General features: G+C 42.7%; 3 protein-coding genes across 3 annotated transcripts in view; 2 read left to right on the top strand and 1 right to left on the bottom strand.

Annotated features, from left to right (window-relative positions):
* LOC310791009 (synapse-associated protein 1-like) overlaps positions 1-3287 on the top strand; it is a gene marked incomplete at both ends in the record, with an annotated part of 92326 nt that extends 89039 nt beyond the window's left edge. Inside the window, one exon of the mRNA XM_083652725.1 lies at positions 3157-3287. Within this exon, the coding sequence (XP_083508851.1) occupies positions 3157-3287 (131 nt within the window). The remainder of the gene's footprint in view (positions 1-3156) is intronic.
* The window catches only part of LOC310791526 (synapse-associated protein 1-like), a gene marked incomplete at both ends in the record, with an annotated part of 582682 nt that overhangs the window by 272066 nt on the left and 285125 nt on the right, over positions 1-25491 (bottom strand). The gene's annotated exons all lie outside the window — the stretch shown is intronic.
* Positions 3294-15178, top strand: LOC310791005 (synapse-associated protein 1-like; the record flags this gene model as incomplete). Its single annotated transcript, XM_083652721.1, has 9 exons — positions 3294-3495; positions 3976-4094; positions 4735-4801; positions 5313-5386; positions 7319-7458; positions 8804-8955; positions 12832-12881; positions 12977-13130; positions 15048-15178. 9 exons carry the CDS (start codon positions 3294-3296, stop codon positions 15176-15178), a joined length of 1089 nt encoding a protein of 362 aa, XP_083508847.1.

The following is a 25491-nucleotide window of genomic DNA, read 5'->3' as shown; positions in this document are numbered from 1 at the left end:
GAAGATGCGACTTTTGGGATTCATTATAATGAAGGACTGACACATCGGCACTTTATGATCACTGCTGAGGCAACTTATTGGTGTGAGTGTTCATTAGGATTGACTTTGCCGAGCGTTCATCTGCCAGAAAGTGCGTAGATGTGACTTCACCTCTTGATGTGAATGGTAACATATTGATGGTGATATTGTGATGTGTTGTGTGTTGTGTTTTTGTTTCTCACCTTAGCTTGTTGGAGTGGATCTCTCTCCTCTCCCTCTCGCTATTGCTGTCTGGTTGTTTGTTTGATTCAGCCAATCAAACAAACAACCCGTTTAGGCTATTTAAGCGTTGGAAACAACCCGTTTCCAACACCTAAATAGCCTACTCCATCATATTAAAGTGCACTCTGTCATGCTGCTGCTGTGCTGCTCGCGTTGACGCGTTCGTATCTCTCTTCCCCGTGACGGGCGGCATTTTACATGATAGTTTAGGCTAATGGATCGGATCGGATTCTACCTCTTTTCCCCCTCAGATATCCGATCCAGTGATTTTGGCCGGATCGGCTCCGATACCGATACTGAGTATCGGATCGGACCATCCCTAATAGAAACCCAGGTATAGGCCTCCACCCAGTGACCAACCACCTGCGGAAATATGCTCACCCGGCGTAGCCTACTGTAACTGGCAATAAGGAATCTTTCAAATGCTAGAGCCCTCTAGAAACACTCAAGTCGCTTTACAAAATGAAATAAACAAAATAGCCACATCAACAAAATGAAAGACAGAAAGGACAAAAAACTATAGGACAAAAACAGCAGTGGCAACAGAGCTCCTCCTATGAAATGCAGCAGAGCTAGGCCATGAGGAAGGCCACCCAAACGTCAGGCTCCCTCATTCCTTGGAGCCTACGAGCTACAGAGACCGACCGAACCAGGTGGTGCTGTACAAGGGCACGGAGAAGAACTTCCAACACAGCAGTACTAGGCCAAACTGGGCCCTGCAGAAAGCCACCGGGAAACCCCCGTCATCATGCTCCTCGTTGCTGGAGCCTACGAGCTACCAACCAAATAGTGCTGTACTGTGGTATGAAGGAGCTAATGCTCCCTCCAGCTGGCTCTGCTCCTTATTCTGGCATGACTCTGTCTCAACCATCACAGCGGTGTCGGGAAAGAGCGAGGCAAGCCTAACTAACAGCCATGCACGGCTCCCTTTTAAAGAGGCTGTCAACTAGCAAGAGGGGGAGGAGCCTCACCTGTTCTGGGTGGGAGATGATGAGGGGGGCGTGGCAGCACTAACAGGGTACAGCTCAACCCACCACACATCCAGTCAGCTTCTCATCCAATGAAAACGTTGTTTGCTGTTCCAGGAAATAGGATGAACCTTGGATACGGGGGCCGGTATGGTGCAGGGAAGCTAGTCCACTCATTAGAGGTGAGAGAATCTGCCAGAACCCGAGTCCGGCCCGACCGGGTCCATGTGCCGGGTCTGAACATCCCTTCTATACCTCGGGCCCCGGCCGCGCTCGTGGTCAGATATTGATATAATTGGGGTCATATTTGGTGTAAGATCAGAATGTTATAACATTGTAACCTTCAAACCTTTATGTATTCATAAGACTGAACAGACATCAGGGTTATAGTTGAGAGAAGCAGCCAACTTACTAAGACAATTTCAGGTTGGGGTTGGGCTCGTGCCCATACTTGCAGTCAATGGGACGGGACGGGCCCAGACAGAACGGGCTCGGGTCGAGTCGGCTTGTTTTTTTGGGGGGCCTGATCTAAGATCTACCGCTCAGCTCATAGAAGCTGAGGTAGTGAGTTGAATAACGTTACGGTGCTAGAAGAGGAGAAAATCCAACTGGGAGACTGTCTGCAAAGAGTAAAGAAAGATCAGGTATGTATGCCATGACTCTACACACACACACACACACACACACACACATGCACACACACACACACACACACACACACACATATACACACCACACACACGTGATGACAACAAAACAGAGATGCTCACAAGTTATTTTTTGCAAGTCCAAGTCAAGTCTCAAGTCTTTTGGTCACAAGTCTAAGTCAAGTCTCAAGTCTCTTAGGGATGAGCGTTCTATCATCTGCTGGATGCCATCTGGTCTGCTTAGAACACTGTGGGCACAGCTGTGAAGCGGAAAGCGCGCGGCAGAGCTGGCTGAGGACAGACGGGTCAGAACACGTGCGCGGCGTGCAGGGCCCAGGCCCGTGATGAGGAATGAGGATGATGAGCAGTGGCTGGCAACGTGTATAGAGAGGCAAAGTGACTCACTTCTCTGGTACAGCGCTGAAGCAGGAAGTGACGTTCACTTTGGCTCTCTATAGGTAGCTGACCTGGTTTTTCTTCCTCAACAGGATCACGTCTACCTGATCAATATGCTCATCTCATTGGTTATGAGCTAAGGGACATAACTGATCCTAGATCAATATGCTCATCTCATTGGTTATGAGCTAAGGGACATAACTGATCCTAGATCAATATGCTCATCTCATTGGTTATGAGCTAAGGGACATAACTGATCCTAGATCAATATGCTCATCTCATTGGTTATGAGCTAAGGGACATAACTGATCCTAGATCAATATGCTCATCTCATTGGTTATGAGCTAAGGGACATAACTGATCCTAGATCAATATGCTCATCTCATTGGTTATGAGCTAAGGGACATAACTGATCCTAGATCAATATGCTCATCTCATTGGTTATGAGCTAAGGGACATAACTGATCCTAGATCGCTACTCCTACTCTGAGATGCTTGATAAATATGGAGCATAATGTGGTGATGTGTCACTCCTCAGCATGTTTAATAAAGCATTTGCATAATAATATATGTCCGCCCATTGGCGGAGATCATAATTACAGTCATCAGAATAAATTCAGGTTAAGTGCTTCCCATAGACAACCAGTGTAGAGCAATAAATATGTCATCAAACAAACCGAATGATATCCATCATATCAAAGATATACAAGCCTGATTTGATATCAGATTTTTAATCATAGTCAATATATCAGTGTTGAGTCAGTCATGATGTCATTTGGCATGTTAATTTGGCTAACTAAAGCCATCTTACCACCTCTGTGGTGTGTCCCCTCCTCCCTCCTCCCTCCTCCCTCCTCCCTCCTCCTCCCTCCTCCCTCCCCCAGAGGAGCCGGCAGACTGGGAGAAGGAGCTGCAGCAGGAGCTCCAGGAGTACGAGGTGGTGAGCGAGGCCACAGACAGAGACGAGCAGTGGGACCAAGAGATCGAGAAGATGCTCCAGGCTGACAGCAGCTAGGTTGAAATGTTGAAAGGTTTTGGGTCGTGGCTGGGCTTGGAGAACCCGGCGTACCCAAAGAAGCGTGATGACACGGACAACTTAGCCGAGGAGCGAGAAGAGAAGGTGGTCCAGGCACAGAACGAGGTAAACAAACAGCAAGCAGCCCAGGAAGACGAGCCAGCAGCCCGCCAGGAAAACTCGGAGCAGCCGGGGAGAGGACTGGGCGGTAAGACTACCCTACGTGCTTCTTAATCATCTCTCTTTTAGATGTGGAACTCGTCATCAGTTAGTCAGCCTTGCTGTCCTGGTGTAACCTTATACTGTACATGAAGATAATGTAATTTGGTGGAAGCAAATAAGGTATAAGTGCTTACAGTATGTTGTGACTCTTGTGAGCATGGGTGGCCCCAGTGGGAATCAAACCAACAACCATGACAGTGTTAGTAGTGCTACTGAGCTACGTTACACAACCATAGGTCCATTGAAATAAACTGCATTCTGTTCTGTGTGCTCCTCCTGTGTTGCTGTAGCAATGTTTTGATGACAGGTCTGCTACACACAAGAAACCTTTTCATCCAAGTACTGTACAAGTCAGAGTCGAGTATCAAGTCACCAGAACAAAAAGTCAAGTCTCACGTTTTCTCTTCATGCATCAAGTCAAGTCTCATGAAGCCCTAATCCCGTCCTCTCCCTCCTCTCTTTGAAGACTACATCTTCAGTTTTGCCACCAATGCCACCAAGAAGATATCAGAGTCTGTGGCAGGGACCGCTCAGACCATCAAGAAGAGCGTGGAGGACGGAAACATCGACGGCATCATAGACAAGGCACGCTGCTCTCTGCTTCTTGCACGGCGACATCATCAACAATCTGTATTGTCCTCATATTCACATAATATTCTTCATGAGGCAAATGGGACACGCTGATGATGTACCTTGATAAATGTAGTCTATTGTAGTGGTTTCCAAAGTCTGAGACTGTGGGCCTCCCCTCAGACAAAGCCACCCCCCCTACAGACACTCGACAATTAATTGAGCCAAGATAGCCTGATATTGCTGTGGCCTGTTTGACATACTTCAGACGACACCAATACATAAAAATACCTGTCATAAGGTCTGCCTGAAGGAATTATTTGTTTCTGACTCTGGGAAAGTGGGGAAAACTGTAAAATTCCCAAAACTACTGATTATCTTAACTATTTCTTTAACCAAATCACACAAATTTACACTATTCTAGGTTTAGGTTTAGGTTCTATGTGATCTCCTTTTGAGATATTCTTTTCCACTTCCATTCACTGAGCCTCCCCTGAAACTGTCTGGAGACTCCCTGGGGAGGCCCGCCTCCCACTTTGAAAACCTCGGGTCTATTTATTGATTCAATTTTTACCTCGTTGATACAATATAGGTCCCTTCCTTCTTTGAGTATGTGTCTGTCTGTGTGCTGACCTGTGCATTTGTCTGCTTCCAGACTTTCCTCGGAGACTTCCAAAAGGAACAGCAGAAGTTTGTCCAGGAAAATAAGGCCAAGAGATCAGGTGGGATGCACAGCAATTCGCCTATTTCACATCGGCAAAATACCCAAAAGCCAGATTGCCAACATTTTCTCCCCCTTACTCATCAGAAGTATTTGTGTGCACAACACATTTGTTGAGACAAACTGTGATAAGCAACAACACAAAAATACTCAACAATCTATTAAAACTATTTAGGCTGTAAATAATGCTACCTTTTCTGTATAGGGGAGACTCATGGGTACCCATTAAACCCATTTTCATTCAGATATATCTTGAGGTGAGAGGTCAAGGGACCCCTTTCAAAACATTTTGAGTGTTTTATTTTATTTTATTTTTTTACCTTTACATATCATCAGTGACAAAGAGATTGACGATGTCACTGATAATATTACCGATGTTGTACCGGAATTTGAATGTCTGGGACCCCTAGATTTTTGTGACATCAAAGTGGGGTCACAAGCCAAAAAAGGTTGGGAACCCCCTGCCCTAATGTGTGATGAGTGAAGCTGCCTGTGCTGGCGTTTGTGCCCAGATGCAGCGGTGCCACCCTGGGTCGGCTACAACGAGGAAGAGACCATCCAGCAGCAGATCCTGGCTCTGTCTGCCGTGAGTCACGTACAGATCCTACACGATGTCAGCATGTGTTCTCTCATGTCAGTTATAACACGGCTTTGTTGAAAGCTCATCTCTGATTGGCCGATAATCGCTCTCTGTGGTCTGTTTCACACCTGATCCTATCAGTCTGCAGTTAAAAAACATCTGGTCCATGAAGCGCCACCTTGTGTCTAAAACACATTAGACTTTAGCTGCTGCACACGGTCCTGCTGGAGCTTTTATAGGTGGAATCTTGTCAATCACATTAGCTTATAATCAGATCATTTAAAGTCAAATTTTATTTCAAATGATTCATGTCCGATATTTTCCAACTCTCTTGACTGATGCCGATACCGATATTATTATTATTAATATTTATATATATATATTTATTTATAAAATGGGTACCTCAAATCAAGCAATCTGATTGGTTCACAGCCATTGTATAATTCCAGTAACCGAGTTCAATAACCCATGGCCATGGGTTATTGGTTACCATGGCAACTCTCTTACTAAATGGCAGCGCTGCGCTCGAGCCAAACAGCTTTCTCCTGATCTGCTGTATGGAGGGTCACTAGTCATTCAAGTCTTTGTACAATGAGTCATTATGGACGCATGATGGCGCAACTCTCTTACTAAAAGTACGTTACTTGGTGTCGGCATACGGCTCTGGGGCTGGTCTTAACTGCATGTAACAGAGATCTCCGCGGAGACCTTTTTGACCGTCATCGTCGTAACTGCGGTCAACTGAGCCGTGTTCGTCGTAACACCGCCAGTTCGCTGTCTTTGAAAGCACGACGTTAGATTATAACTAACTAGTTGTGTGGCTTAGCCTTCCAAAATGTTGCCGTTAGTTTTTTAGAAGTTAATACATAGAATTGGGAACGTTACATTCAATTTCATTCAGACTGTCTTTCTGGCTCAATCGCCGCCATTGGTGCAACCGGCCCCTGGTCGGGCTTTGCTCTCAGCAAGCGCCAGGATTGGCCAATGTCGACTTCAGTCTCCAGAACGATCCAATCAAATCACCCGCACGTCTATCTTCTTGCTAGAGGTCCCGCCTTACAGTAGTGTTTCAACTGACTCTTAAAGAAAAACCATGCCAGTCGGACTTATAGTATTATTATTATTATATTATTATACTTGGAAACCGTTTTATAAAAGCAATATAGCACTCGAGCAGCGTGTGTTGTGAAATATATCACACTGATAAGCTGTTATCCCACTCGGCCTGCGGCCTCGTGGGATAACAGCTTATCAGTGTGATATATTCATCACAACACACTTGCTCTCATGCTATATTGCTTAAATATACCGTAAATTCCGGACTATAAGCCGCACCGGTGTATAAGCCGCACCTGCAAAGTTGACAATTTTTTTCTTATATAAGCCGCACCGGACTATAAGCCGCGGGTGTTTTAATGTTTTTTTTTTTTTTTTTTTTTTTTTTTTTTTTTATTGTGTTTTAATGTTTAATTACCATATGTAAGGGTTCATGCACAGAGGGGATTGTCGGGAAAGAGATGGCTGTTTGAGGAAGCTCCCATTTATTAACATTTCAACAAAACAACATAACACAACACCACCTGTGTTGTTTTTTACAGTGCACACAGTGTCATACAGTGTGGTGAAAAGAGGGCAAGAGAGGAAATTAAAACTTATTATAGTTATATAGGATTTATAGTTAGAAAGAGTGCTAAAAAAGAGAGCTTTTTTTTTTTTTTTTTTGAAAAAATCCATAGATAAGCCGCACCGTTATATAAGCCGCAGGGGCCAAAAAAGGCCAAAAAACGGGAAAAAAGGTGCGGCTTATAGTCCGGAATTTACGGTATTTATATTTATTGATTGATTGATTTATTGATTGATTGATTGATTGATTTATATTCCTGATATATGGTGCATCCCTAGTAAAAAGCAAGGCGCTGGTGATGTGTCTTCCTGTAGGACAAGAGGAACTTCCTGCGCGACCCCCCGGCCGGCGTGCACTTCTGCTTCGTCATGGAGGAGATGTACCCTCTGGCCACCGTCATGCTACAAGAAGACCAGCTGCTCAACCGCATGCGCTTTGACCTGGTCCCCAAACAGTCAGTGTGTGTGTGTGTGTGTGTGTGTGTGTGTGTGTGTGTGTGCGCGCGCGCGTGTGTGGTCTAATTAATGTCGCAGAGTTCCCACAGTCATGCAATACCTGGAAAACTGGAAAAGTCATGGAATTTCAATATTTTGTTTTCCAGGCCTGGAAAAGTCATGACATTTGTAAAATCATTGAACGTTTTGGAAAAGTCATTGATTTTGTTGTGTGTAATGAAATTAATTGTTATGGGTAATCTTTTTTTTTTATAAACATTTGAATGGAAAATTCATGATTTCTTTTCCAATAGCTCCCATGCAATGTGACCGACTGCCTCTAAATCAATACCAGATTATTACTAGACTGGACAAATAAGACACACCTCATTATATTTGATTTGAGTGATTCTCAATCATGAATTTTTATGGAAAATTCATGATTTCTTTCAATAGCTTCCATGTAATATGATGCCATGACTAAAGCACTAAAATTCCAAGTGCAAGTATGTTCCGCATATTTTAAGTCTGTTAAAGGAACACTCTGCCCATTTTCAACCAGCTTTGTATCATTAGAACATCAGTAGTATATCAGAAAACTGTAAACGGTTTTGAAGTCTGTCATTTAATTTGACAGTTATTGAGTGTTAAAGTGTGGACCAGTGACATCACTGGTCCACACTAACTCAAATGAATAACTCATTAACTCAAATCAACTCTCAATAACTGTCAAACTATTCATCATTAATCTAGTTTGACAGTTATTGAGAGTTGATTTGAGTTAATGAGTTATTAATTTGAGTTAGTGTGGACCAGTGATGTCACTGGTCCACACTTTAACACTCAATAACTGTCAAACTAAATGACAGACTTCAAAACCGTTTACAGTTTTCTGATATACTACTGATGTTCTAATGATACAAAGCTGGTTGAAAATGGGCAGAGTGTTCCTTTAAGCATATTTTAGACCATGGGAAAAAATACTAAAACTTAAAGTATAATAATAGCATTCATATTACAATAATGAAGAATGATAATAAAAACAACAGTAATAATTCAACATTTATGCATATTAGTCCAGAATTTTATCAAAATACCTCACTCAGTTTAGGACGTAAGTACCCTAAAGCTTTATTTTTACAGTATGGCACCTTTCAAAACCCCATAGACGTAATGTAGTATTGATCAATTCTACAATTAATATGTGTTCAATAAAAATCATTATAACCATCGTATCAGATGTGGACGACAGTGATTGGACGATATCTGACTCTTATTTAGAGCTCAATTATTTTGGTTTCTATGTCAATGTAACCCTGGTCCGGTCCATTATGATGACTCCCCTGTGTTTGTGTTTGTTTGTAGTGTGAAGGAGGAGGCGTTCTGGAGGAACTACTTCTACCGGGTGTCTCTGATCAAGCAATCGGCCCAGCTGACGGCGCTGGCAGCCCAGCAGCAGCAGAGGGAGGAGGGGGACAGGGGGGCCAGTGTCTCCCCTGAGGACGTCACCTTAACAGGTTAGAGCAGTGGTTCTCAAATGGGGGTCCGCGGACCCCCAGGGGTCCGTGGCACTTTGCCAGGGGGTCCGCAAAAACTTTTCAAGTAAAAAAATTTTTTTTTTTTTTTTTTTTTTCAAATTAACACATTGACTGCCAGCCGTTTTTTTTTTTGCTGTAGGTAGCTTTTGCCAAGCCGTTTTTTTGAGGATTCTGGCTCATTTTACAAGAGCCGAGGATTCTTTTCTGCTTGGAGTTTGTCAACACAAAGTTCACAAAAGTACTAATAGAATGTGTGCTTTCTCTGTCTAAAAGAGTTAGTTTGTAGAGTTAGTAGTTATGTAGATATTAGCCGTTGAGTACAGCATGGTTTTAGCGTCTGAGAGTGAAAGCTGAGATAATCGCAGTTTTGTGAAATTCAATCAAACAGGCAGAACAGTCACTTTAACCATTTATTTTTGGCATCAGTGAGAGATCAGACATCCAAACAATGGCTGGGTTTCCCAAAAGCTTCTTTGCGCTAAGAAGCTAATTCAACCCTTCTTAAGGCCCCCTTAAGAAGCAAACGCGTTTCCCAATTGCTTCTTTACGAAGGCATGCGTTTCCCAAAAGCTTCTTAGCGCTAAGAAGCTTCTTTGACCCTTCTTAAGGCTCCCGTAAGAAGCCAACGAAGCCAACGCGTTTCCCGATTGCTTCTTAGCCTAAAATTATCTTCCAATTATCCTCCGTTAAGAAGGCTGCGTTTCCCAAAAGCTTCTTAGCGCTAAGATGATCTTTCGTTAAGAAGGTTTTGTAAGAAGGGTCTGGAGCCTTCTTAACACCTTCTTAATGACAAAACACTGGCAGATCCAGCCGCGTCAGGCAAAAGGAGATACTTGTGTCCACTGTTCCTCTTGTGTTTTTCCCTTTTTCCTTTCTTTCATGTACCCTTTAGTGTTTAAAATTAGGGAACACTTGAAAATCTCCCCTGTATGTATGGTTACTTGTGTTTTAAATGTTTTACCGTAGGCTATATTCCTCTAATCAGAATGGATTACTTTTATAATGTTGTGGATTTATATAGCACCTTTCACAGAACCCAAGGTCGCTTAAATTCTGTAGTGTTTCTCTGTTTTGTTGTATGCTGTGTATATAAAGCTATTTGAACTGCAGTCCATGTCTGAAATAAATAATGTTTAATAAAGTTTAACATGACCATGATTAGGTGTTAACAGTGTTTCTCACACTGAGTCGTGGCCCACTGCTGGGCTCAGAGTGCCATCAAGTGAGCCGCTCCAGTTAAGATGCTTCTTAAGAGCCTTCTATTTTTTTTATTTTTCTCGACTGTTAAGAAGGCGTTTGGGAAACACTTCTTTGGAGCCTTCTTAACTCCTTAAGAAGCTTCTTAACTCCTTAAGAAGCTTCTTAACTCTTAAGAAGCTTCTTTGTTGGGAAACTCAGCCAATATAGTTCCGAACGCCCTCTCCTTCAACTCCTCCCTCCGTGGGCGTGTCTAGTGGCTTTCAGCCTGCGTTTGTCACAAGCGAGTGCTCTGCTGCTGCTGCTGCTGCTGCGAGTTTGAGCAGCCTCCCTCCCTGGCAGCGAGTTTGAGCAGCCTCCCTCCCTGGCAGCGAGTGTGGATAGGTCTCACTCGTCTCTTGGGTTTGAGAGCCCCGATGAAGCCCCGTGCGACTCTAGGCTTTATGCTGCCCACCCAGTCCATTTCTGGAACCCCCCACCGCAGCAGCGCGAAAGCGTCCCCGCCTACAGTATGAGAATGAGGCTCGTTCGTTTCTGACTGTAAAATCGCCAAGCCATTTCCTTGAGAATGGAGGAAGCAGCCGCGGGAGGCGGCTGCTTTTGGTTGACTTTCTCTCTGTCGGGAGAGGACCGTCGCCACCTAGCTGGTCGGTAAAATAGATTATACACATTCAATACTTCCAATATCTCCATAGGAGACGCGGGGGGCATTGATCCAAGTAGCACCGTCAAAAAAAAAAAAAAAATTTTTTTGACGTATTAACACATTAAGTGCCATAGACGACCTAACTCGTCTTACATAATCCAGCGCTTGAGTGCCAAGGACGGACTAACTCGTCTTACATAAAGAATTTTTTTTTTTGACGGTGGTACATCAATCAACCCCTTTTACATCTTCGAGATAATTATAGGAGCAAGAGCATGTGTGTAATCTATTTTACCGACCACTAAGTGGCGACAGATACAGAGAGAAGCCACAGCCACGGTACACCAAAAGCAGGCTTGGCGATTTTACAGTCAGGAGCCCCGAGACACACACACAGAACGGACAGAGATCCCCTCCCCCCCACACACACACACACACACACACGCGCGCGCACACACACACACACACTCGAGTACCTTTGCGCATAAATAAGACCAGAATCGCAAAAGCTTCTTCAAAGCTCTCAGCCGACACCTCAAGAAACGAACGAGCCCGTTTTTACAGTAAGCCAGACTGCCCGAGAGCCGCCAGCAGCAGCAGCCCAGAGGAGCAGCAGCAGAGCGGAGTAGGCTGCCTCAAGATTGGAAGAAGGGGATCGCGAAGGAATTTCTCTCCCGTGTCTAACCCCCCCCCCCCCCTCGCCTCTCCTCTCCTCTCCTCTTCCCCGCTCCTGCGATTCCCTTCTCTTTTTTTAGGATCTGTGAGGCAACAGAAACTCGCCTGTGACAAAACACTGCAAAGCCACACCTACGGAGGGAGGAGTTTGGAGACACACACACACACACACACACACACACACACGCCCGCTGTTAGGAGGAAGGAGGAGAAGACACACGGAGGGAGGAGTTTGAATGAGAGGGGTGTTTCCTGTTGTTATGGAGGAAATTACTGTTCAAAACTATTGTTTAGAATGTCTGACGGTCTTACTGATGCCAAAAATGAATGGTTAAAGTGACTGTTTCACAAAAAGCCATTTATCTCTGAATAAATTTCCAGACGCTGAAACCATGCTGTACTCAACGGCTAATATCTACATAACTACTAACTCTGCAAACTAACTCTTTTAGACAGAGAAAGCACACATTCTATTAGTTATTTTTAGATGATTGGTGTTCATGAATTCTTAACAGAAAAGAATCCTCGGCTGTTCTAAAATGAGCCAGAATCGTCAAAAACACCCCTGGCACAACTTACCTACAGGAATGAAAACATGGCTGGCATTCAATGTGTTAATACGTCAATGGCAGTGAACCGCTGGATTTTTTTTTACGTATTAATACGTCAGTGGCAGTCAACGTGTTAAAAAGAAAATGCTACATGTTACTTATTCCTTCTCAAACTACTTCCTACATGGTGCTAGTCTATCAAAATATCTTGGCTGTCATTGATTGTGTTGCATAGTGGTTTTCTGGACTGTTGACAAATTGTGATATTGTAAGTCGCTTTGGACAAAACAAAAGCGTCTGCTAAATGCGTAATGTAAATGTAATGTAATAAAAAAAAAATATATATATTTTTTTTTTTGCAAAATCTTCATAGTTCAACGAAAATAGTTTATGCTTTAAATCTAAAATGGTTCATGGATTACATTCTAATAACAAACCTATCAAATTAAAAGTCAAGCACGTTACCGTGGAAACAATTAAGCTTAGCCCAAAATCACAAATCAGAATGAGGGGGTCCCCGGTATATTTTCTATCTTGTAAGGGGTCCTTGGCTGAAAAACATTTGAGAACCTCTGGGTTAGAGGGAGGAGGGGGACAGAGGGGCCAGTGTCCCCTGAGGATGTCACCTTAATATATATGTCACCTTAATGTACATATATATATATATATATATATATATATATATATATATATATACACACATATATACACATACGGTATATATATACACACATATCATTCATATCCTAGCCACTAAATTAAAAAATGTATATAATTTCTTTGCAGAAAATGTCAGACCAAAAACCCCACCTGTTTCCATCAGTGACATGCAGAAGGTAAGAGTGCTATAGCCTACTGTGGATGTGGTGGTTGTGTATGCTCAGTATGTATACAAGTGGCTGAGGAAGAAGCTCTCTGTTTTCAGTCCCAGCCGGCCCAGGAGGAAGAGGAGGACATGTGTTCGAGTCCCGGGGTGTCGGAGTTTGTGAGCGACGCGTTCGACTCCGCCAACATCAACCAGGACGACCTGAAGAAAGAGATGGAGCAGCTGGTGCTGGATAAGAAGGACAGCCCCTCTCCTGAAGGTCGGCTTTCTTACACTTTTGTTTCATCCTTTAGGGAACTGTGTGTCTGTTACATTTCTTAAGCTGGAAATGAGACATATCGTTTTGTTGTGTTGGTATTTCTGATTATTTTCTTTTCATGTTACAACATGTAAGCTGAAGAAGTAAGTTATGAACCGGGGAACCACTCTCTCAACAGAAGATGGCTTTAAAAGAACACTGTCAATCTATCGGCATTCAAGCTGCTGATAAAGACGATATTTTGTGCCGATGTTGCAGATTTTTCATTCAAAAAAAAAATCCAAAAATCAGAAGCACTCTTGTTTCCCACCGAATTTCATATTTGGTAGGGTGGAAAAGCCTGGGAAAGAGCATTGAGGCCAAAAATGTAATTAAATGTATATTAATAATAATAACTACAACAATAACTACTACTACTACTACTACTACGGCACTCGGTAGAGTGCATCATACCTCTGCCAGCCTTTCTAAGTGTCGTGGTGTTACGTGCATAGATATATATATAAAGGCTAGATAGCTTACCCGCGCTGCCGGCCAATGGAGAGCGACGTCGTCGCATTGCGGCCATCTTGCTACAGGGAGCTCAGCTTTAAATATATCTATGGGTTAAAAAAACGCTAACATTTTATTATTATTTTTGGCTCCAAATTACACCAAACTTAAACCGAAGCATCATCATCATGAGATGAATTCACGCACCTAGTTTCATGCAGTTTCATCCATTTTCCTAAGAGTTATGAGCATCTGTTGTTGGGTTAGTATGGCAACATCAGATTATCATAACTCCTAGGAAAATGGATGAAACTGCATGAAACTTTGTGCCTGAATCCCTCTCATGGCATAGATGCTTCGGTTTAATTTTGGTGTAATTTGGAGCCCATCAAAAAAATAGTGTTTTTTTTTTTTTTTTTTTTTTTTTTTGCCGTATCTCGGGAACGGAATATGCTTGTAATAAACCAAACCGTTTGTAAATCCGTCAAGATTTCAGCGAGTTATGAGTATTTTTGTCTGTGCAGGTCACTCACGCTGGTGACTCCGCCTTAAGCCATCTAGCCTTTATATATATATCTATGGTTACGTGAATCCGTTTAGAAGTTAGGCTCCTTTTTGTGATTGCCACGCCCCCTTTTTGGACAGTGAAAGCAAGTTGAAAACAAGAGCTTCGATACCGGAAGCGAGGCGATATTACCTTCAAAATAAAAGCGCTAATTTATTAAAACCAATAGGCTACATAATGCTGCTGCTGGGTGTACAGACCAGTCAACTCACTATGGGTTAAAATTGGCTTTTCGGAGGCACAACATTGTATGTTTATTTACAACAGGTTTCTCTGCAAATGTTTTCTTTATTTCCTCTTTGGTACTTGGGGGATTTCGGATCACACACAAAACATTGCGACAGTACTTTGATTTAAATGGCATTATTTTGACGGTTATAACCGGACGTTTCTGTTTTATTCTGGCTGACTTGACGCTGCTGAACCTGTGAGCAAATCTCTTTTAGATTTAGATCTCTTGTTGATGTTGTAATGCAATTGAGTCTTCCCTGTCTTTTATTCCCGTGTGCCTTGGTATCAGAAATATAAATATAGTGTATAAAGAATAAGCAGCTAGTTGGCTGCGTCTGGGTGTGGGCTAAACACTGGAGCAGCTTGTTACTGCATAGCCTCATAGTTTTTTCAATGGCTATTATGATATCCATCATATCAAAGATATACAAGCCTGATTTGATATCACATTTTTAATCAATCAATCTTATCAGTGTTGTGTCAGTCATGATGTCATTTGGCATGCTAATTTGGCTAACTAAAGCCATCTTACCACCTCTGTGGTGTGTCCCCTCCCCCCTCCTCCCCCCTCCCTCCTCCCTCCCCCCTCCTCCTCCCTCCTCCCTCCTCCTCCCTCCTCCCTCCCCCAGAGGAGCCAGCAGACTGGGAGAAGGAGCTGCAGCAGGAGCTCCAAGAGTACGAGGTGGTGAGCGAGGCCACAGACAGAGACGAGCAGTGGGACCAAGAGATCGAGAAGATGCTCCAGGCTGACAGCAGCTAGGGGGCGCTGCCTCTCCTCTGCACAGTCACTGATTTGCTGCCCCCCCCAATGGACGACTAGCAACCCATGCTGCACAAAGGGACTAGATATGATTCCTCTCTATATGTATATGATTACCATCTGTCGACTTGCATCCATGCTTCCGTAACGCAGGGTTCCTACGCAGGTCTGGAAAGTGAATAGTTTGGGGATTTGAAAAAAAAGTCTGTGAAAAGTATGGAAAATGTTGTAGTTCAGGTCTGATACACACAATTCTAGCTTTGATCTTGGTCTAGACCCACTTTGAATACACAGCTTGTGTTGATGTGAAGAATAATGTTTAGATAGAGGGATGCTCTTATGAGCCAGCCACTGTCAGCATGCATTATATCAAATAGCTGCACCAACATCACATCTAGTCAAGAACATCGGCCATATGTGAAAGAAAGCATGTAGGAACCCTGCCGATCATCTCACATATTCTGATATTTCTTCATCAGACCAGATCTAGATCTAGGTCTGCGTTAATCATATTGAACACCAGACAACATCTTCAGAGGAAAAAGTATGTGATTTTCTTTGATTGAAAATGTGTAAGGACCCTGGGACCTGATACAAGTTTCAGATATGATTATATCTTCTTGCTTTGCCCTGTTCATGAGAGCCATGTACTGAGGCAGAAAGCCGCTAGAGGGCGCTCCAGTACAAAGTGCCAGGCACTTTCTTCTGATGGGGGGGCTGTTTGAAATCCTAGATCCACGTCTGAGTTAAGTATCTTTCAGCTGCTGCTTGCAGGTGGTTTGTACAGTAAAGTCTGTAGTATAGTTACAGTAGAGTCAAATCTATGTCAATAAAGAGGATTGATTTGTGGCACTTTGCACAGCAGCACTTCAGACACTATTTCCCTTTCATTCTCCTCTCACATGTTTCTATTTCATTTGGACAAAGTTGGAAATGTGCGCATGTCTTTGTTCAGCTACACGGCTTGTTTCTCTGTAGCTGAAGTATTGTACATGTGTTCTCTATTTTATCTTTTCCTTCAATAAATATTCAAATCTGTTACAAAAGCAACCAGTGGCTCAACTTGATACATACACGGATGAGTTCAGGGAGTATGATTGGAAATTAAGTTATAGGACGTATATATATATTATATATATATATATACATATATTATATATATAATATTATATATATATATGGCAGATGGTTTGTTCACAGAACCATCTGGGAGCTCGTCTTTGGAAACGCTTCGGAAAAGGGGGTGTGTGTTTAAAGAATCCCTGTCTATCAGCTGCCTCTGGAACTTGTGATTGGTAACCAGGGTTGGGAAGTTTATTTTTAAAATGTAATCGGATACAATTAATAGTTACCTGTCAAAAATTGTAATCAGTAATCCAAGTATCACAATATAAAAGTAATGTAACTGATTATTTTACTTTTTGATTAGTTTTGAACAAATTTCCTCCTGCATTTGACTACTGGAGCTCCTCAGGACCCCCCCCCCCCAAAAAAACAACAACAACAACAACAACAACAACAACAACAACAACAAAAAAGAACAGCTTTGCTAATCTTGTCTTATCTGTTTCTCAATAATAATATAATATATAATAATATAATAATCGTGTTTACATCTTTGGATTACAGAGCATCATTTTCTTAGAAACCCAGTCATTTATTTCTTGGCTGCACTCACTGGTCATTTGTAAGAGCCAAGTGTTTTTAGGTGTTATTTATTTTGCACCTTAAGATATCAAACATACAGTAGACAATAAAAGAGTCAATATTTACAGTGCACAGCGAATTTGATCAATAAATCCACAATCAATACAATCTACAATACATGTAATCAGTTACTTTCCCAGCCCTGCCGCGTCACCAGGCTCTCTCAGAGGGGAGAGCATAGGGGGAGAGAGAGAGCCTGGCAGTTACTGAGGCAGGAAGACAGAAGAAGACCCGCCCCCGTCTTCCGGTGGCCTGTGTGCTGCAGTGTTTTTTCCGCCCAGAGCCGGAAACACTCGGAGCGACGTTTTGCTCATCATCATCCTGCCCTGCTGCCACGACACTTCTCTATACAGGCTGAGGCGGAGCAAAGTAACTGTTGACAGTGGAAGTCAAGTGTGTCGCAGTTCAACTCAGAGTCACACCGACACCATTTTGAGAGAGCAGAGAGAAGACGCAGGGTGAGTGTTAATACTACATTATTATTCCTATTATTATTTTATTCAGGGATGAAACTAGTCACCTTTAGGTGTCAGTCACCTTCTCGAACTTGTGCTGCTAAGTAAGTGAATGGTTTCTGAGTGGTTTAGTGTCTCTGCCCTGGCTGATATCTGTCACCTTTTTCCACTGTCTGAGTTCACATCTGTTGATTGTAAAAGTGTCTGAGTCAGTTTGTTACTGATCGCAGGTGTTTTACTGCGTTCACCTGCCTCTTTTCCTCTCTCTCAAAGTAACGCTCATAGAAAAGATGTAACAGTGAGATAATGGCGTCAGTAAAACAAACAGGGAAGTTGATGTGGGCGGGCCCTGTACTTCACAGAAGACCGACATGACGCAGTTTATTAAACCGTTAAATTAACCCAGTTTTATTCCATCTGTGTGTCTGAGACTCTGCGAGATGAGCATCTTTCAGTCACATGACTCCTCATAAAGAGAGAAACGGCTTGTTGACTTTCTGCAGACAGATCAGGACTTCAGGGCGAGGTGGGAACATCGACATATATATATTTAATATAGCTCAATGGGTGGTAAACTAATCTGCTTCATATTAGGCCTACAGAGGGCGCTACTAACTAAGATGACATGCGTCGACTTGCCTACAGAGCAGACTGCTGTGTTGCGTTTGAGTCATCCGCCTCTCGTCTCTGAGGGCGGGTTCACCGGGCTGATTTCTCATAAGCCAGCAGTGTTTCACTGAAATCTGTAACCACCGTGTGTGACCACAGAGGGGCGCTGTTGCACATGTTCTGCACATTTAGGCACCTGACAGTATTCACCCGACACTACAGACAGACGAGGATCTGCTTGAAAATGAAGTCATTCAAGACAAGTGTTGATAAAAAAAGAAATAATGAATGAAGCTTGTGTGTGTGTTGCTGTATATTTGGAGGTGGGAGAAGTCTCCCGCTAGTGTTGATGTCCAGTGTGACTGTGATGGCAGAGTTTGTTTGTTTATTTGCTGCGTCGCGTGTAACGTAGACGAGGCGCACACACACACCATCTCAGTGGCCTTGTGGTCTGAGTGTCCGCCCTGAGACTGGGAGGTCGTGAGTTCGATCCCCGGTCGAGTCATACCAAAGACTATAAAAATGGGACCCATTTGCCTCCCTGCTTGGCACTCAGCAATCAAAGGGTTGGAATTGGGGGGTTAGATCAGTGGTTCCCAACCTTTTTTGTGCCGTGTACCCCTTGAGCTGTTTTGCCATGCCAAGTGTACCCCCTGACAGCGTGTTGATGATTCTCCCAAATTTGTTCCATTAATCTCATTCAACTTTTACTATCCAACACAACTGATTATTAAATTAAAACAATATTAAATTAAAATCATTTTGAATGACTCCCCTTTAATACAAATAGCTATTAGGGATGCCTTTATCGATTAGTTTTCCTGTCGATTACCCTTAAATTCTGAAGACGATTAGTCGATAAGCCAAAAAAAAAAAAAAAAAAAAATATTTTTTTTTTTTTTTTTTTTTTAATTTAAATTAATAAAAAAAAAAATTGATAATAATAATAATCAGGACGCCATCTAAATTGACCATAATTTAATCTATGTCAAAACATTCAACATGCAATTATTACATGTATTTATTTGCATTATCGTGCACACAGGCAACGACTTTCTCTTCCAGTTTCCAGTCACTGACTGCTTCTCGCAGGTGTGCTGCCAGATTTTCACCGCTATGCCTGTCCTCCATGGGGCGGGTTTGTAGAACACAGCTACAGAGCTGTCCACGTTCGTTGATGAAATGACAGGTTATTGTCACGTATGCTTCTGTTGCAATGGACGTCCAGATGTCTGACGTTATTGCCACACACTGTGCCTCCTCTAACTGCTGTTTAATGTACTCAGTCATTTTGCCATGGCTCACCTCCACTCTGGATGTTATCAAGGTGCGCCCCGGCACGGTGTATGCGGGCTCGACAAAGTTCATCAACTTGCGAAAGCCTTCGCCCTCGACAAAGCACAGTGGTAGCATATCGCGGGCAGTCATCTCAGCGAGGAGTTGTGTGATCGTTTCGGACCGGCGAGGGTCACATCGTCTGCGGGGTTCTGCAGTAAAAGCTGTGATACTGGTCTGCCTGCTACTATCCGCATCATCTCCTCCACGCAAGTTTACGTCGAGATGCTTGTTCTGAAGGTGGGTCCTCATTGCAGTGGTAGAGTGGTTATATGCAAGCTTGAGAGAACATAGCCGACACACAACCTTGTTGTCTCTTTCTTCATCAAAGTATTGCCAAACTTTGCTAGTTTTCTGTCGCGTGGCCATTGTTGCTCCTCCTTTGTGTACTTATCAACTCCTGTCCTCCGTGTGCGGGGAGGGGGGCGGAGGGGCAGTTGCCTTCAGTGACCCTGGGAATTCTACTAGCGCATGGATGACTGACGGTGAAAGACGCAAAAAATAAAAATAAAATAGTAAAATAATTGTCGATTAGTAATTTTCACTCCGACTAGTGAGTGTGTCGACGACTAATCGATTAATCGATTATTTTGCGGCACCCCTAATACCTATACACTTATTGAGAATGAACAAAATATTATATATAGCCTATATAGAGATAGATATATTCAGACTCACACAGTAACAGTTTCAACTACGGTATTTTTATTTAGTCACTTGGCACCTTTAAAAAGACACCTGAGCTAGTTTGTCTTTCATAAGCTTTGACAGTTCTGGGGGCAGCTGTTACCAGGCAAAATATCACACATAAGATAAGTAGATCCAAAAAGCAAAAGTTCAAATCAGTGCACATCACACCAAAATAGCACACAGAAATAGCACACATATTAGATCCAAAAGGCAAAAGTCCAGTGCACATTTCCCAGATCAGGATATTCCCTTTCAACCTCACAGCAAAACACTGCCAAGAATGAAGACAACTGAATATTAAACTCAAATAATTTGAATGACAAAACTCTTATGATTCAGTCATTTGGCAGCTTTAATGAGACACCTGAGCTTGTTTGTCTTTCATAAGCTTTGATAGTTCTGGGGGCAGTGTGGCAACAGCTGTTACCAGACTGTTCTCCACATTCAGTCTGTTCCTCTGCTTGTTTTTGATGTGGGTCAGAGCTGAGAAGGTCACCTCACACATATAAGTAGATCCAAAATGCAAAAAGTTCATTCAGTGCACATTTCCCCCGCTCAGGATATTCCCTTTCAACATCACACCAAAACTCTGTCAATGACTTTTCAGCATGTGCCATCTTCAGCCCACGATCAGAGGACATGTCCACCAGATCTTCCTGCAATCTTGCAGGGAGGCTGCTGCTGCTTTCACTCACAGTGAGAGGGTTCCTCACCCAGTCCACTTTTTATGACTTTGCTTCAATGTCATCAAAGTACTGGTTGAAATCAGTGTTGAGTTTGGACAGATGTGCTTTCACCATTTTCACCACAGGACGCTTGTGAACATCAGTGGTGGTAAGATGGGCATCAAGCAGTGGGAAACGGCTGACATCTCCACCCTCACATTTCCTCTCCCATAACTTCACCTTATTTATGAATCCATTCACTTTGTCATACATGTTAAGGATATGTGAGTCCTTGCCTTGAAGTGATAGGTTGAGGTCATTCAGCTTGGTGAACACATCAGCAAGATATGCCAGACGGGCAACCCACTCGTCATCCTCAAATAACGCCACAAGGGGATGCAGGTGCTCTGTGAGGAAAACAGACACCTCCGCTCGGAGCTCATACAGCCTCAGTAGCGTCTTTCCACGAGACAGCCAGCGGACGTCTGTGTGAAGCAGGAGCTGGTCGTGGTCTGCCCCGCTGTCTTGACAGAGAGTTTGAAACAGCCTGTGGTTCATTGGCCTGGACTGAATGAAATGAATCACCTTCACTGCATCATCCATAACAGCACTTAACTCGGGGCTCATCCTCTTGCTTGCTAGAGCTTCCCGGTGGATAATGCAGTGCATCCATTTTATTTCGGGGTTTACCGTCATCACACGCCCAAGCAGTCCTTTGATTTTCCCCGTCATTGCAGCTGCGCCATCCGTACAGATATGACTGCAAGATTTCACGGAAAGAACGTTTATTTCAGGGTCACTTAATGGTGAGATTCCCTCTCGTTTCCCAATGGGGTGGTGTGTTTCAATCGACACTGTGTGAATTACAACGAGCGCACCTAGACACACACACACACACACACACACACACACACACACACACACACACTAGTACTGCACGATTAATTGAATCGCAATCGCAATCGCGATGTCAGCACGTGCGATTACATAACCGCAAAAGGGTGCGATTATATATCAAATAAAATAAAGTCTGTGTGTGTAAAGGTAAAGGTAAAGTCCCACACAATGTGTGAAATTTGTTCTCCGCATTCCACCCATCCCCTGGGGGAGCGGTGAGCAACAGCAGTGCCGCGCTCAGGAATCATATGGTGATCTAGATCACCATATGATTCCCGAGCGCGGCACTGCTTTTATATATAATCGCACCCTTTTGTGGTTATGTAATCGCACGTGCTGACATCGCGATTGCGATTGCGATTCAATTAATCGTGCAGCACTTCCTTTCCGTGAACATTATGACTGACTGACTGACTGACTGACTGACTGACTGACTGACTGACTGACTGACTGACTCACCCTAAAGAGCCGTCTCTTGACCATGCACTGTGCACGTGGTAAAGATCACAATTAGATGTTTTCACAAAATTGTTCAGCCCTACTCATGAGCTGTGTGTGTGTGTGTGTGTGTGTGTGTGTGTGTGTGTGTGTGTGTGTGTGTGTGTGTGTGTGTGTGTGTGTGTGTGTGTGTGTGTGTGTGTGTGTGTGTGTGTGTGTGTGTGTGTGTGCGTGCGTGTTTTTCTCCTCTCAGAAGATGAGTGTTCGTGTGGAGGAAGAAGTTGGAGCAGAGCCTCCTGACAGCTCTCTGTCTGTGCAGGAGTTGGTTCTACTCTTCAGTCATCAACATGGACCCTCAGACACAAAGTAAGATGACGGTTACACTCTAAACTTCATAATAGTCTGAGAACATGAGAACATGGACCCTCAGACACAAAGTAAGATGACTGTTACACTCTAAACTTCATAATAGTCTGAGAACATGAGAACATGGACCCTCAGACACAAAGTAAGATGACTGTTACACTCTAAACTTCATAATAGCCTGAGAACATGAGAACATGGACCCTCAGACACAAAGTAAGATGACTGTTACACTCGTCTTAACTTCATAATAGCCTGAGAACATGGACCCTCAGACACAAAGTAAGATGACTGTTACATTCTAAACTTCATAATAGTCTGAGAACATGAGAACATGGACCCTCAGACACAAAGTAAGATGACTGTTACACTCTAAACTTCATAATAGTCTGAGAACATGAGAACATGGACCCTCAGACACAAAGTAAGATGACTGTTACACTCTAAACTTCATAATAGCCTGAGAACATGAGAACATGGACCCTCAGACACAAAGTAAGATGACTGTTACACTCGTCTTAACTTCATAATAGCCTGAGAACATGGACCCTCAGACACAAAGTAAGATGACTGTTACATTCTAAACTTCATAATAGTCTGAGAACATGAGAACATGGACCCTCAGACACAAAGTAATATGACTGTTACACTCTAAACTTCATAATAGCCTGAGAACATGAGAACATGGACCCTCAGACACAAGACGACTGTTACACTCTAAACTTCATAATAGTCTGAGAACATGAGAACATGGACCCTCAGACACAAAGTAAGATGACTGTTACACTCTAAACTTCATAATAACCTGAGAACATGAGAACATGGACCCTCAGACACAAAGTAAGATGACTGTTACACTCTAAACTTCATAATAGCCTGAGAACATGAGAACATGGACCCTCAGACACAAAGTAAGATGACTGTTACACTCTAAACTTCATAATAGCCTGAGAACATGAGAACATGGACCCTCAGACACAAAGTAAGATGACTGTTACACTCTAAACTTCATAATAGCCTGAGAACATGAGAACATGGACCCTCAGACACAAAGTAAGATGACTGTTACACTCTAAACTTCATAATAGCCTGAGAACATGAGAACATGGACCCTCAGACACAAAGTAAGATGACTGTTACACTCTAAACTTCATAATAGTCTGAGAACATGAGAACATGGACCCTCAGACACAAAGTAAGATGACTGTTACATTCTAAACTTCATAATAGTCTGAGAACATGAGAACATGGAGCCTCAGACACAAAGTAAGATGACTGTTACACTCTAAACTTCATAATAGCCTGAGAACATGAGAACATGGACCCTCAGACACAAAGTAAGACGACTGTTACACTCTAAACTTCATAATAGCCTGAGAACATGAGAACATGGACCCTCAGACACAAAGTAAGATGGCTGTTACACTCTAAACTTCATAATAGTCTGAGAACATGAGAACATGGACCCTCAGACACAAAGTAAGATGACTGTTACACTCTAAACTTCATAATAGCCTGAGAACATGAGAACATGGACCCTCAGACACAAAGTAAGATGACTGTTACACTCTAAACTTCATAATAGTCTGAGAACATGAGAACATGGACCCTCAGACACAAAGTAAGGTGACTGTTACACTCTAAACTTCATAATAGCCTGAGAACATGAGAACATGGACCCTCAGACACAAAGTAAGATGACTGTTACACTCTAAACTTCATAATAGCCTGAGAACATGAGAACATGGACCCTCAGACACAAAGTAAGATGACTGTTACACTCTAAACTTCATAATATCCTGAGAACATGAGAACATGGACCCTCAGACACAAAGTAAGATGACTGTTACACTCTAAACTTCATAATATCCTGAGAACATGAGAACATGGACCCTCAGACACAAAGTAAGATGACTGTTACACTCTAAACTTCATAATAGCCTGAGAACATGAGAACATGGACCCTCAGACACAAAGTAAGATGACTGTTACACTCTAAACTTCATAATATCCTGAGAACATGAGAACATGGACCCTCAGACACAAAGTAAGATGACTGTTACACTCTAAACTTCATAATAGCCTGAGAACATGAGAACATGGACCCTCAGACACAAAGTAAGATGACTGTTACACTCTAAACTTCATAATAGCCTGAGAACATGAGAACATGGACCCTCAGACACAAAGTAAGATGACTGTTACACTCTAAACTTCATAATAGCCTGAGAACATGAGAACATGGACCCTCAGACACAAAGTAAGATGACTGTTACACTCTAAACTTCATAATAGCCTGAGAACATGAGAACATGGACCCTCAGACACAAAGTAAGATGACTGTTACACTCTAAACTTCATAATATCCTGAGAACATGAGAACATGGACCCTCAGACACAAAGTAAGATGACTGTTACACTCTAAACTTCATAATAGCTTGAGAACATGAGAACATGCCAAATTATGCATGTGCTCAAAGTAGAACATAATAATAAGCCAAACTATAGATGTGTTCCTATTTGTATCCAAAGTACTTTGAATGAATGATTTTGGAACATATTAAAGGTTTTAAAAAACATAATCTCATACGAATTCCAGTCTGATTTTACAAAATCTCATTCCATAAACACAGATTTTATCACGAGGAAGTGGATAGCGTAAACTATTTTGAAATGCTGTTGCAGGACTTGGAAAAATCATTCAATAAAAAAAACGAATTGAATCGAAAAAGCAAAATTCTGTCTACTACAATGAAACACCATTGAGTTTAACCTGTGATGTAGAAATGGTGTTAGGTCCTACTACCTAACAGGTGAGAGCAGCTTGTTTCAGATTCAGATGACTTTATTTATACCAGAAGGGCATTCAGTTCTAAAGCCTATTCAGCCCCGACGTTGACTGAGCGTGCTCAGTGGGACTACATGAGTTTGTAGAGTTTGCAGAGACCTGAATGGGAGGGGCCATCTTTCCTCATCTGTTGCCGTGGTTACCACTGATGCAAAACCTGGCATCCTGGACACTTATCAACAGACCATGTTATCAAAAACTCCAGATGTCAGAAAAACTGACAATGTGCAACGTTGCAAGAAGTTGTGTGTCTTTACACACATTCAGCACCAGTGGCTCCTGCATTACATTACTGGCTTCCTTGGT

Source organism: Poromitra crassiceps, assembly GCF_964638095.1.
Source record: "Poromitra crassiceps genome assembly, chromosome: 16".
NCBI classification, from domain to species: Eukaryota; Metazoa; Chordata; class Actinopteri; order Beryciformes; family Melamphaidae; genus Poromitra; species Poromitra crassiceps.
The sequence above is the reverse complement of the archived record's forward strand: the minus strand, read 5'-3'. Positions and strand labels throughout refer to the sequence as shown.